The sequence below is a fragment of the Canis lupus genome, chromosome 3, assembly GCF_011100685.1.
Source record: "Canis lupus familiaris isolate Mischka breed German Shepherd chromosome 3, alternate assembly UU_Cfam_GSD_1.0, whole genome shotgun sequence".
NCBI lineage: Eukaryota > Metazoa > Chordata > Mammalia > Carnivora > Canidae > Canis > Canis lupus.
The window spans coordinates 92,435,382-92,448,567 of record NC_049224.1 but is presented as its reverse complement, the minus strand read 5'-3'; the positions used below and the strand labels follow the sequence as shown (position 1 = coordinate 92,448,567).

The window sequence follows — 13,186 nt, the reverse complement described above, 5'->3', positions numbered from 1 at the left end:
AAGGGAAGCTCTTCGTACATACCTTTTCTCCTTTACAGGTGGATGATAATGTTACAAGGCATTTGGATAAAGTATTAAAAAGAGGGGATTGGGACATGTTAATCCTCCACTACCTCGGGCTGGACCACATCGGCCACGTTTCTGGGCCTAGCAGTCCTCTGATTGGGCATAAACTCCGAGAGATGGACAGCATCCTGATGAAGATCCACACCTCACTGCTGTCTGAGGTGAGGCTCACATGGCACTAGGGTGTCACCGTGCCAGCGTCTCCTAGGAGACACCAAGTTCCTGAAGTGGACTTGAGACCTATGTGAACGCCACACCCACCATCACTCAGGTCACCTGTAAGCACAGGCTCAGCCTCCTACAGCTCTGACCATGTCCACCATTCACCTTTTCATCCAACTACTAGCTTGTGAGGGCTTCTGTATTGCTGATCTGTCCAGGCATCCGCGGAGCTCATACGGTAGCTAGGAAGGACAAACGAGGATAATCGACGAGTCCATAAGTACACTGAAAAGTGACTGGTGCCTCAGGAAACAGGGCAGGAGGAGTGAACAGCTTCTGAGAGAGAAATCATGATTCTCAGTAGAATGGTGAGGCCAGCTGTCCTTCAGGTCGTGTGAGATGAGAGCAGAGCCTTGAAGGGAGGGGAGGAGGATACGCCGCCTGTGAAGGCGTGTCCGGGTGGAGAACAGCAGGGGCAAGGCAGACCATGTGGCATGTCCGTCCGGGAGCAGCAGAGGCCCTTGGCTGGTGTCCCAGGCTGAGGGGCAGGCCCGTGTGACACCCGAGGAGACAGGCGTGACAAGGAGTGCACCTGGGCTGTCCCAGCTCAGCAGTGGCAGAAACAGAAACCAAGCCCCAATCCTCGGCCTTCAGAGGCCCTAAATGTACCTGCCTGTGCTCCGTGACCTCCGTATGATTCTGTTAGTTTTATGATATTATTTGTCTTTAGCCCTTTGATCTACCTGTAAAAGAACAAAACAAAAACATCTAACTCATTTACAAAGAGTTACTATTTATGAAGTAAAGGCAAAATCTAAAGTCGTTTCCTTACCAAGGTCATGTGTTCTCCTCAGGCCAAATGCAATTGGAATTTTTCCTTTGCCTTGTAGGAGAGAGAAACTCTTGTACCCAATTTGCTGGTTCTCTGTGGTGATCACGGCATGTCTGAAACTGGCGGTCATGGGGCCTCTTCCATGGAGGAGCTTAACACCGCCCTGATCTTAATCAGTTCTGCATTTGAAAGAAAACCTGGTGAGGATTTAGGAATGTTTACTATTTTAAAACTGTATTTTATGTATCTGTTTTCTATAGACTGATTCTAATTTTTAAAATTGTTTTCTTAGAAGTTGTGTAAGTTTGAGATGTCCTGAGCAGTGTACAGATGAAAATTAATGGGCAAGGGGCAGCCAGATGTGGAGTTTACATTTCTTGCCCCAATTCTTAAAATACAAATATTCTTTGTAGGAATTTTATTGTATGAACGTCACTGCCTGGATATCTGAACCGTTAATAAAAATTTCCAGTAGCTTCAAGACATCTGAACACATGTGAACTAAAAAAAAGAAACATGAATTGAAATTTTTACAGACGATCCACCTTTTGAAACTCTGAACGAAGAGTCATGGGATCAGTCAGAGCAGAACTAGCTGAGCCCTGTCAGCCTTGAGACCCTGCAGCTCTCCACCCCAAACACACACGAGCAGCTCTGGCCTCCGCCTCCTCACTTTACAACATGCTCGCCTTTGCTCACCAGTTATTTCTGAGTTGGACACTCTCTGCCTTCCTCTCACATGATCCTTCAGTACCACTGGGCGCTTCTGACCCCGGGTTCTGGTAGCTCCCATTTGTCTGGTTTTCCTCCCACCTCTCACTTTGCTATCTAGTCGTCTTTGCTGGCTTAGCTCCCTGCCCTGGCATACTTCCTGGACTGCCTCCTGGTTTCATTCCACATTCACTCCTGAGATGATCTCGTCCACTCCCGTAGTTGTAAATGCCATGATTGGCTCACGCTTGTCAGATTTATCCCTCCAGCTGTCTCCTCTCTTCCAGTCTCTAGACTGTCTACTCAGCTGCCTGTCTGACACCTCCACTTGGGTCTTCCACAGGTAGAGAGCAACTGTGACAGCTTCACGTCTAATCTGCCCTCTTGTATTCCCCTGCCAACAAATGGCACTTTGGTGTGACTCTTCCAGGTGGAAACGTGGGCATCCCCCTTCACCCTCTTTCTCCCTTGCTCCCCACATTTCAGACCATCCTGAGCTCCCGTACATAAAACCTTTCAGTACCTGAACTTTGGATCAAGTAACAATCCTGCATGAGGCTTCTTTGCTGCCTCACAGCTTCATCCTGAACCATATTCACCATTACTCTCTGTGTCCCGGCCTCTACCCTTTCCATGGGCTCTCCAAGTGACAAGCTCTTCCCCATGTGCCCAACGCCAGCATCATCAGCCTCTTGGCCTACTTGTCCATTCATCCTTGGTTTCAGCTCATCTCACTCATCCATGAAACTACGTTGCCTTCCCTCTGTTCGTCATTCACAGTAGTCCATGCCTGCTGCCCTCGTTCTTTGCTTAGATAGGAATTATAGACTTACTTGTGTGATGCGTGTAACAGCCGCCTCCCCTGTGCACCTCATGCCACGGTCGGGCAGGACCAAGTCTGTTTTGTTCATTGGTACAGGCCTGCCTTGGGCCTGAACATCAGCTGGTATGTGATGGGCACCAAAAAGGTTTGTTGAATGAATGAATCTTCCACTAGAGTGAGAATTGAATGGGGAAGAAATTCCACTGATTTCCTTCTATCTTTTTGCAACACTTCCTCCTCTTGGACCTCTGATCTCCTAAGATATGTCATTGGCTCTTGGGAACTGAGCCTTCCTGTTTTAGCTGGCTGTCTTACTGAAGCCTGCCTTCCAGTGAGTGCACACACTACCCACCAGAGCACCAGCCTTGTACACCTGGCTCTCCCTCACTGTGTACCCAAAGCAGGGTCTCTCATGGCTCCCCTGCCTGAGCGAGAGCCCTATGCCAGAACCACCCTTCCTACTCGATCCAGCAGAGGTGTACTTAGTACCTGTGGTGGGCCAGGCACTGAGCCGGGCACTGTGGGCAGACTTTGCCCTCGGGGAGCTTATAGTCTGGGGAGCAAAAGAGACAACTATGTGACAGTTGTCGTTGAACTAAAGTGCTGATGTTTCATCTCCAAGATGGGTATTTAAAATCTCCTCCTTGGGAGGCTTGACAGGGTTCATTGCCAGAAATAGCCAGAGCAGCTGCATGTGCAGGACACCTGAGAGAGTTGTTCAGGTGACTGACCTCAGTGCCAACAGTAGCTTCCCAGTGTTTTGTCATGTGTTTCCTTGTATCAAGCATGGTTGTGTTCAGTAATCTCATTATGCTTATCTTAGGAGCCAGGACTGCACTGCAAGTAGTTCACTCAGAGTCAGTATTCATTCTAGGAAAGTGCACCCCCACTGACCTCTCCCACCCCCTCACCCACTGCCAGCAACTGCAGATCTTTCTTCCATCTCTATAGATTTGCCTCTTCAGGACATTTCCTGTAAATGGACCCTGTAGTACATGGCCTTGTGTGACTGGCTGGTTTCACTTGGCCTAATGTTTTCAGGGTTCATCCAGACTGTAGTGGATGTCAGGACTTCGTCCTTTCTTAGGCTGAATTATTGTGCCACATAATGGATAGCCCACGTCATGTATCCATTCATCAGTTGATATACATGTGTTGTTTCTACTTTTCAGCTGTTATGAATAATGTTGTTGTGACCATCTGGGAAGTTTTTGTGTGGACAGATTTTTTTTTTTTTTTTTAAGATTTATTTATTTATTGTAGAGAACATGTGAGAGTACATGCAAGCAGAGGGAGGGGCAGGGGGAGAGGGACAAGCAGACTCCCCAGCGAGCAGAGAGCCCAACCTGGGGCTTCATCCCAGGACCCTTGAGATCATGACCTGAGCCAAATCAAGAGTCATACACTTAACAGACTGAGCCATCCAGGTGCCCCTGGAATGTGGTGGTGTTTTCTTTGCTCCACCTACCTTGTCTGTACTGTTACTGTCAAATATACTACCTTTTTTTATTTTAAGATTTTATTTGAGAGAGAGAGCATGAGCAGCAGGGTGGGGCAGAGGGAGAGGGAGAAGCAGGCTCCCTGCTGGGCTCAATCCCAGGATTCCATGATCATGACCTGAGCCAAAGGCAGACGCTTCACTGGCTGAGCCACCCAGGCGCCCCAAATACAGTACATTTATTTCTATGTGTAACAAACCAGGGACAGAACTATATAGGTGTTTTCTATAATGGCTTTTTAAATGTGTTCTCATGCTGTTTTAGAATTTTATAGTTAACTTTACTGATGCTCTTTGCTTGTTTTATGGATCAAGGTTAACATCTAGAGTCACTTGTTTTCAAGTATTTAAGTATTTCTTATAAGTCAAGTTTGCTGGCAATGAGTAGTTTCTTTTTTGTTCTTTTAATCTGATATGTCTTTATTTTGGCTTCATTTTTTAAAATATTTTATTTATTTATGAGAGACATACAGAGAGAGAGAGAGGCAGAGGCACAGGTAGAGGGAGAAGCAGGCTCCATGCAGGGAGCCCGACGTGGGGCTCCATGCAGGGAGCCCAACGTGGGACTCAATCCCGGGACTCCAGGATCACACCCTGGGCCGAAGGCAGGCGCCAAACTGCTGAGCCACCCAGGGATCCCCTGGCTTCATTTTTAAAAGAGTTTTGCTGACCATTCTTCCCTCTTTCAGTCCTTTGGGTCCTGCTGCCTTCTGGCTGCAGGTTTCTGATGAGACCTCCCCAGCGTGACTGGGCTTTCCTTCTCTTGTCTTCAGCACTTTCATTATAATATGGCTGTGTCCTTTGTGTTTATCCGACTTGGCAATCATTGAGCCTCTTTTTTTTTTTTTATAGATAGATAGATAGATAGATAGATAGATAGATAGATAGAGATAGATTAATTGATGTATTTATTTGTTTATTTATTTATGATAGACATAGAGAGGCAGAGACACAGGAGCAGGGATTTTATTTATTTATTCATGACAGACACACAGAGAGGGAGAGAGAGAGGCAGAGACACAAGCAGAGGGAGAAGCAGGCTCCATGCAGGGAGCCCAATGTGGGACTTGATCCCGGGACTCCAAGATCCCGCCCTGGGCCAAAGGCAGGCGCTAAACCGCTGAGCCACCCAGGGATCCCCCTCATTGAGCCTCTTGAATGTGTAGATTAATGGTTTTCATCAAGTTTGGGAAAGTTTCTGTTTCTCAGATTTTACCATTTTTATCAATCTGCCTTCAAATTTGGTGATTCTTCTACCAGTTCAGAATCTCCTATTGTACAACTAAGTGAATTTTTCATTTCAATTATTAGTTTTCATTTTCATGGTTTCCATTTGTTCTTTTCTTTATAATTTCTCTCTTTATAATTTTTCTCTTTTCATCAGACCTTTATGGTCTATGCATAGTTTGCTGTAGGTCTTTGAATGTGTCTGCGGCGGCTGCTTGAAAGATGGTCTTTTACAAAACTCTGGCATCTGGGCCCTTTACTGGAAGTTCTATTGCCTTTTCTTCTGTCTGAATTATACTGTCCTATTAATTTGCATCATTGCTCATAGTTTTCAGTGAAAACTGACCATCTCCGATAATATACTGTAACAACTCTGGATGCTGACCCCCACCCCCACCACCCTGCCCCCAGGGCTGTCATCATTGTCATTCCCTTGTTTATTCGCTGAGTGACACGGCTAGACCATTACGGTGGAGTCTCTCCCGCAGGATGAAGTCAGCCGTCTCTCCCATGCTGGCACAGCCCTCCTAGGGTGACAGCCATCTCAGTGATGCTCTGTGCCTGTCTCTCTGTGATGGCTTGCTAGGCTATTGCCCCTGTTGCTGTCATACCCCACTGTCAGGCTCTACTCATTGCCAGCTGATTTTGACAACTTATAATAAATGTGCTCCACGATCTAATCTTGTATTTGAGCTCCTTTGCAGGGTCATTTTTGAGGCCATTCTCTGAGGTGATTCTGACTCTTCCTGTTGTCTTCTTCCCTGGCCCTCTCTGTGAGTGCCCAGCTGGCCTCTGGTTTAGCTTGTGGCTGTCGTGAAGGTACCAGCTTCCTCCAGCTGCCCACCTCCAAAATCTCCACTGCTTTCAGGAGCATTCCTAGGCTTGAATTCACCACCTTCTGTTTCAGACAAAATCAGTTCTTTTGTGGTGAGCTTTGCTCTGTTCTATGGCCTGCCTGGAGCAAAGTCTCTTAGCCACGGTTTCTAGTTATGGGTGGTGACAGTGGTCCCTTTCTCTCAGAGGGGTCTGTGTAGTAGCTTCTGGTCTTTTCCACTAGCCTCTTCTGGGGGCAGCCTCCACCCTACAAGCAGACTGGGGTAAGGATGAGTGGGCCCCAATATTTTTGGCCTTTTGTGCCTGGGGTAGAAATTCTCTATGGGGCTGGGCAGAAAAAGGGAGCCCCCAGCCACTCACCTGGGATTGAGCCTGTATGTCACATAGCTGAGGAGGATGGGCAACGCTGTCAGTCTGTCCCTCCCCAGGAGAGCTCAGAGCCCTCACAGGGACCCAGGGATGAGTCAGGGAGCCCCGTGTTCTTTGCTGCATCCTCTCAGAGTGGAGGCTGTCCCACTGAGCTGCCCAGTGGGCAGGAGGGAATCATGGTTCCTCAAGAGTCTCACACTGTCCTGTTCTTACCAAGCTTAGGAAAGATTAGGTAAGATTTAGGGAAAATGTCTTCATTTGCTGTATGCCCCTAGATGGTTTCCAGAAGCCATAAATCATTGTGGTAATGTTGGTTTTTATCATTTTTACCAGTTATGCTTGTTTTCCTGGCAAGCAGACCCATAGAACTCTTCATGCCACCCTTCCTGATAGGTCTTTAGAGGCTTATTTTTATCTACAGATCCATGTAAATTTTTGTTGTTTATTTTAATAAAAGTACATCTTAAGGTGTTTATTATTCTGAAAAATAAGGAGTTTTGAATTGTGTATCATGTGATTTCACATACCCGCCAGCCTGCTACTTTCCACCCCCAGAGTTCTGACCTCCTGGTAAGAGAAACTGGCCAGTCCAGCGTCAGAGGGTCCCGAAAGGAGATCCTTCCCCTGCTTGACCTCCACATAGGGCAGAGCAGGTATATGTTATTGACTTCCTCCTCCCAACAGGATGTAAGCTCCATGAAGGGAGAGACTTGACGTGTTCTGTTATATTCTATCCCTTAAGCCCAGAATAGTGGCACATAGTGGCCGTCTTGTCAGTGTTTGTTGATCGAATGTGTGAAAGGTGGCTTAGCTGTACAGAGCACATTGCTGGGGCCCATGGAAAAAGGCCTGGGTGCTACATGGGGAGAATGGTCTTCTGATGAAATGCTCTTCCTTCTTCTACAGCATAAAACCCGCTATGTAATGTGGCCTGCCTTGTATTAGTATTACAGAATTACAGGTCTCGAAATATTGCTGGCAAGAGCTAATTACACTAATCAGTAGAGCAAAATCAAGAGGCCAAAAATAGACCCCAGTAGATCTGAGCATTGGGTAACAAAATATGGCATTTCACATGAGTAGAGAAAAGACAAGGCATTCTAGAAGTGATGTCAAGACCTTCTGGAAAAAAATCATGCTGTATAGAACCATCTTTCAACCAGCATCTTCTTTCATGAAGATAGGAGCGTTTTCAGATGTATTTTTGGAAGCATCAGTGTCCTGATGTGGCATGGCACCTGTTCTCCTTGTAAGGGTTGGTGAGGAGGCCAGCCCTTCAATCAGGCCATCAGTAGGCAGATGTCTTGTCTGTTGGAGTTGGTTAGAGAACTCGGTCCAGCTGAATCTAGCCTCATTCTACTCTCTTCAGGTAGGGGTGCCTTCTGATGCTCATGTCTGTGTCTGTTTCTCAGCGCTCTGTGGACCTCTCTGAATGGTTGACTGTTGTCCTCACCAAGGCAACCATCCCTCAGCATCTGCAGAGCTGTCTGCTCTCTCTGTGCCCACCCCAGGCTCTGACACTCAGTATCGAGTTTCTTGTGCTGCTATCTCTCCCACATATCATATGCTACTTTGGGGAAGGCCCTGTGACCACATGGAATGAGTGTTAGTAAATTTGTTGACGTAAACACCAATGAGATTATTTCTCTATATATGTACATGCGAAGAGATGGTCATCGCAGGTCGAGGGAATGACCAATGTTTGAGAGCCTGTCACTTAAACCGTTGTCTTTTCTCTAGGTGACATCAGACGTCCAAAGCACGTTCAGCAGACTGACTTGGCTGCAACCCTAGCAATAGGGCTTGGCCTGCCGATTCCAGGGAACAGTGTCGGCAGCCTCCTGTTCCCCACCGTGGAGGGGAGACCGGTGAGAGAACAGCTGAGGTTTTTACATTTAAATGCAGTGCAGCTCAGCAAATTGTTGCAAGAGAATGTGCCGTCATACGAAAAAGGTAACTCAGTTAACAGACTATGTTTCTATCGCACCTGGTGTTTCCCTGTGTTTGCAGTGTGCAGGTCATCAGTCTTTGTACTTCTGTTTTCTTAGAACCCTGATGGTCACCATTAGCAGCACCCACAGATACAATTATCTGTATCAAGCTCTTTCATAAATGTATTCGTTCAACAAATATGGAATTTATTCACTAAGTTCCTCTTTGGCTGGAGACTGTTAAAAGCATCTGAAACACAAGGCCTCTGCCCTCATGGAGCTTACCTTCTAGAGGTGGAGAAGTAGCAGTAGCTGTCAGATGGTGATGAGTGTCTCCAAAAAAGGATGTACTGAGGAAGGTGGGAAAGGGCTGTCAGGGCAGGCCTGGCCTTTGAGAGTCAGAAGGAGCATGTGGGAGATGTAGGATCCTGCTCTGGGGATGGCCAAGGGACAGAGTGATCGGAGCCAGGTGAACTGGAGCAAGGCAGAAGGAGACGAGGTTGGAGGTAGGCCATTTAGACCTTGGAGGGGCTCTTACTTCCGTCATGAACCAGGTGGGAGCTCATGCAGCCTTCCACACAGAGTCTGAAAACTTCGCGCTGCATTTTCAAAGGCTCTCTCAGGTGCCCTCGTGGAGGGTTCCGCCCTGTGTTGTGTAATGAAGGCTGTTGCGGTGCTCCGGGGAGAGGTGGGGTGTGGGCCCAGGCTGTGGCAGTGCAAGCAGGCCTCCCCTGATGCACTAGATATAGGGTGTGGGGGAGCCAGACAGGCGGGGTAAAACAGGATTTTCAGCAGAGCAGTGGAAGAACAGGGTGACTGTTCCTGAAGTGGGGGGGGGGGTGCAGGAGGAGCAAGCTTGTGAAATGGGGTACTTGCAGAGTGAGGCGATTGATGCCAAGGAAGCCTAGTAAAGAAAGATTTTTAGGAAGGGAGGAGTGGGCAGCTAAGTTGAATGCCGCTCAAGGTAAGATAAAACGAGCAGCTGAGGCTTGACAGTTCATCTGGCAAGTGAGGTTCTCGGCGACTTGGTCAGGAGCGGTGCACGTGGAGTGCTGGGAGAAAGCTGGGCTAGAGTCAGGCAGGGAAGGGACTGAGCTGTGGCAATGGCTGTTGTGTAAGGTGGACGGAGGCCAACACAGAGTATGTTGTTTTTATTTTTAAGCTGGGAGAAACTAAGGGGTATTTATATGCTATGCTGGTAGGAATGATCCAGAACAAGAGAGCACATCTGCCCGGGACCATCTTCTTATACAATTTATCTGACCATCAGGGGACATCAAGGACAGCGTGTTTGGTGCTGGGGCTGATTTGGGAATCTTAGAGGAGGTGCACTCCTAGTGTGAGGCAGCAATTAATGTGACGTTGGCAACTTTTCCTACTTGAGATAGTGGAGTACTAGGAAGTAGAGTGAATGCCTGTGGGTTCGCACTGAGGTGTAGACTGGCCTTGACTTGCTCGTGGAAGACCAGCAAGGACTAGTGGGGCACCAGGTGTCCTGACTGGTGGGAGAGCTTGGGGGCCAGCCCCTTGTCCATCCGTAGTGGGCAACCGTGTGAAAAGTGAGGCCCGCCCTGGTGCACATTTCAGTTCAGACTAGAGACAAGCTTTACTTTATTTGTTTTCAAAAGTAACTTGTGAGTTTAGTAGCTTTTGCAAATCTGTTCTTGGTAATGTGTGTACTTTTTCCTGTACTAACAACCAGTAAAACACTAAACAAAACCATAGTGAGGGTTGTTGGCTTATTTCAGGAGGAGCAAGTAGGGAGAATTAAGGACTGCAGTGAGCGTGGCTGGAAAGAAGTCCATGAGATGAGCATAAGCCAGTCCCTGGCAGGAGAAGCGTTCACGGGGACTTACATTCCTAGGACGCCCTTGGTCTGTACCCTCAGTGATCCTGTTTCCTGAGACAGAACTGGGTACATGTCTGATGCTGAAATCGATTTCCAGGCCTCCCCTGATATCCAGCCCAATCTGAGACAACTCTCCCATCGCCCCCCTGACTTTCATCCCAGTGGAACAGACTTTTCTCACCTCCGGACCTTTACATGTGCTATTCCCACAGACTGGATGCTCTTCCCCATAAATCACCTGGTGGATTTCTGGGCCACTTGCCACTTCAGCTTCAATATCAGACCTTAGGTTCCCCATGCTCAACCCCAGATTTCAGTTTCCCATATTCCCCCATTTCCTTCATAGCACTTTTCACAATTTGTACTCACATGCCCATGTGAGAACCAAGCTAGATCACAGGCCCAAGCAGGCAGGAACTATACGTATTTGCACGTAGCATGTAGTTGGTGCTCGGTAAATACTTATTTGGATACATACACAGGTACCCACGTCTCCATGATTCTAGGAGGTGCAGTATAGACACTGCTGCCCCCCTGTCTCTGTGACTCTGGGTGGTGGGGTATAACAATGCTTCCATCCTAGATACAGGCTAATTAGATCTCAGCTGTCTCCTGCCAGCCTGTGAGCTGGTGTCTGGGTGCTGCCCCTCTGGAGTGGGAATGGTCGTCATCCCCATCTCAGGTCATGGGCAGAGAACGGACATGGGCTTAGAGTCATGCCGGCCACCAGCACTTGGTCACCTGGCATCCGCAGCAGTGGCAGGGCTTCAGGCATTTGGGCTGTGCTCAGGGTTACCCAGCAACCCTAACCCTAGCAGGCATGTCCCAGACCCCCTCGGAATGGTTCTGCTGGAAGAATACATTACGTACCAGGCTGTCTCAGGAAGGAAGTTCTTGCTGTGCAGGCTAGTTGAGTCACCAGTAAGTCGGGCCCAACTCCAGAAGGAAGCGAGGCAGCTTCCTGATGCTGAGCTGCCTGCCACTGCCATCCCACAGAGGGAGCCGGCAGCAGCTGGGGCTGGGCTTCATCCAGGAGCCATTCTGGCAGCCCTGGCTTTGCCTCCCGATGGATCATCTATCTTGGCATCACAACAGAAGGGGTCGGACTGCCGGCCCTTCCCAGAGAGGACTTGTGAAGTAGGAGAGCAGGTCAGAGACGGGTGCTGTCAGTAAAAGGTGGCAAGTGGATGTGGTGAAAGCGGCATCAGGCCACTGCCTGCCCAGTCCTCACGGTGGGTGCGGGTTGCAAAGATTTGTAACACCAGGGGCCCTTCATGTGATGCCCTCCCGGGTGGTTGTTATATCACACATTAGAGAAGGAAAGCTTGGAGAGAGCCTGAGAGAGACGGGGGAGGAGGAGGCAAGGCCAGGCGTGGGAGCTAGAGAAAGGGCAGAGCAGTGGGCAGACACTTCTGTCCGTGTCGTGTGCTGTTCTGTGACTTGGGCCGTGGCGGGCTGGCAGGAGGATGTCTGAGGATTCATGAGCATCATCAGCTGTTGTTTTTACTCAGGGCGCTGCTGGCCACCCCCCAAGGAATGGTTCGTCTTCATTAGGCACAGACCTCATGCACACACCATGTGCTGTGAATAACTGAATACTTTGAAACGATACACGTGTCGGCGATTTGTGTGTGTAACCTTGTCCTCTTCTTGCTAGAGCCTGGATTTGAGCAGTTTAAAATGTCAGAGAGGTTGCATGGGAACTGGATCAGACTGTACTTGGAGGAAAATAACTCAGAAGTCCTTTTCAACCTGGGAGCCAAGGTTCGCAGGCAGTACTTGGATGCCCTGAGGACCCTGAGCCTGTCCCTGAGCAGACAAGTGGCCCAGTACGACATCTACTCCATGCTGGTGGGGACTGTCGTGGTATTGGAGGTACGGGTGCTTGTATCGTGGCTCAGCTGTTGATTCGATAACTTAGCCAGAATACTGTAGTGTAAAGCACATAAAATACTGTTTTTTTCTAAAAATGGAAAAATATCCGTTTCCTTGTTTGTTGAACTCTTGTGTGTCCTTGTGCCCCAAGTATCGTCAGGAATCAGGTGGCTGGCTGTGTTCCGTGCTGCTGCATGCATGCATTCTTGGCGGGTCATCAGAAATCGTGTTTATCGGGCTTTCTTCTTTTGTTTCCAACCCTTGAACAGCTGGCACAAGGTCAGGAGACAGGCTTTTTCTGAATGGTTCTCTCCAAGTGCACACTGCCGCTGTTTTCCCCTCCCAGGTTCTCTCCCTGCTCCTACTCAGCATCCCGGAAGCACTGAGCAACAAGGCCGAACTGGAGGTTCCTCTGTGGTCGCCTGTGTTTTCTCTGCTGTTTTACTTGACGTTGCTGGTTCTTTCCGCTCTTCACGTCATTGTGTGCACCTCGGCCGAGAGTTCCTGCTACTTCTGTGGCCTCTCGTGGCTGACAGCAGGCGGAGTGATGGTGTTGGTCTCCGCACTGCTCTGTGCAGTGGTGTCTGCTCTTGCCAAGACCTTTGGTGATGGAAAGTTCCTGAGCAAGGTAAGGCTGGTTCCTATACGTGGGGCACTGGCTCTCTGGCTAGGCCGTTTTCTCTTACTCCAGCTGATCTTCCAGCATCAGACACTGCTAACCCCCAGGTGTGTGTCAGGCGGAGCCAAGGAGGGGAGCCCACATTTCAGAGGGGATGACGTCTGAGCATCCCAGCTTCAGACACTCAGATCTGTGTTGCCAGGTCACGTGTGCCTCGTTTCTTTATTGGAAAGACAGAGTCCCTGTGACTGGGGCAGCATGGGACTGTACAGTGCTGGTGGGGCAGCATGTGAATCAGACACCTCTCCAAGAGTATTTGAGCTGCAGCCAAGGGAGGAACATTCCAGAGAGAAAAGAATCAACTCAGTAGACCTTCTAGGAAGTTCAGCA

At 48.7% G+C, this 13,186-nt stretch overlaps 1 protein-coding gene across 2 annotated transcripts in view; it reads left to right on the top strand.

Moving 5' to 3' along the window:
- The window catches only part of PIGG (phosphatidylinositol glycan anchor biosynthesis class G), a 37,824-nt gene that overhangs the window by 8,673 nt on the left and 15,965 nt on the right, over positions 1-13,186 (top strand). For both annotated transcript variants that reach the window (XM_038533674.1, XM_038533675.1), the window contains exons 4-8: positions 39-227; positions 1,119-1,260; positions 8,263-8,475; positions 11,960-12,177; positions 12,524-12,805. In XM_038533674.1, coding sequence (XP_038389602.1) covers positions 39-227; positions 1,119-1,260; positions 8,263-8,475; positions 11,960-12,177; positions 12,524-12,805 — 1,044 coding nt within the window. The remainder of the gene's footprint in view (positions 1-38; positions 228-1,118; positions 1,261-8,262; positions 8,476-11,959; positions 12,178-12,523; positions 12,806-13,186) is intronic.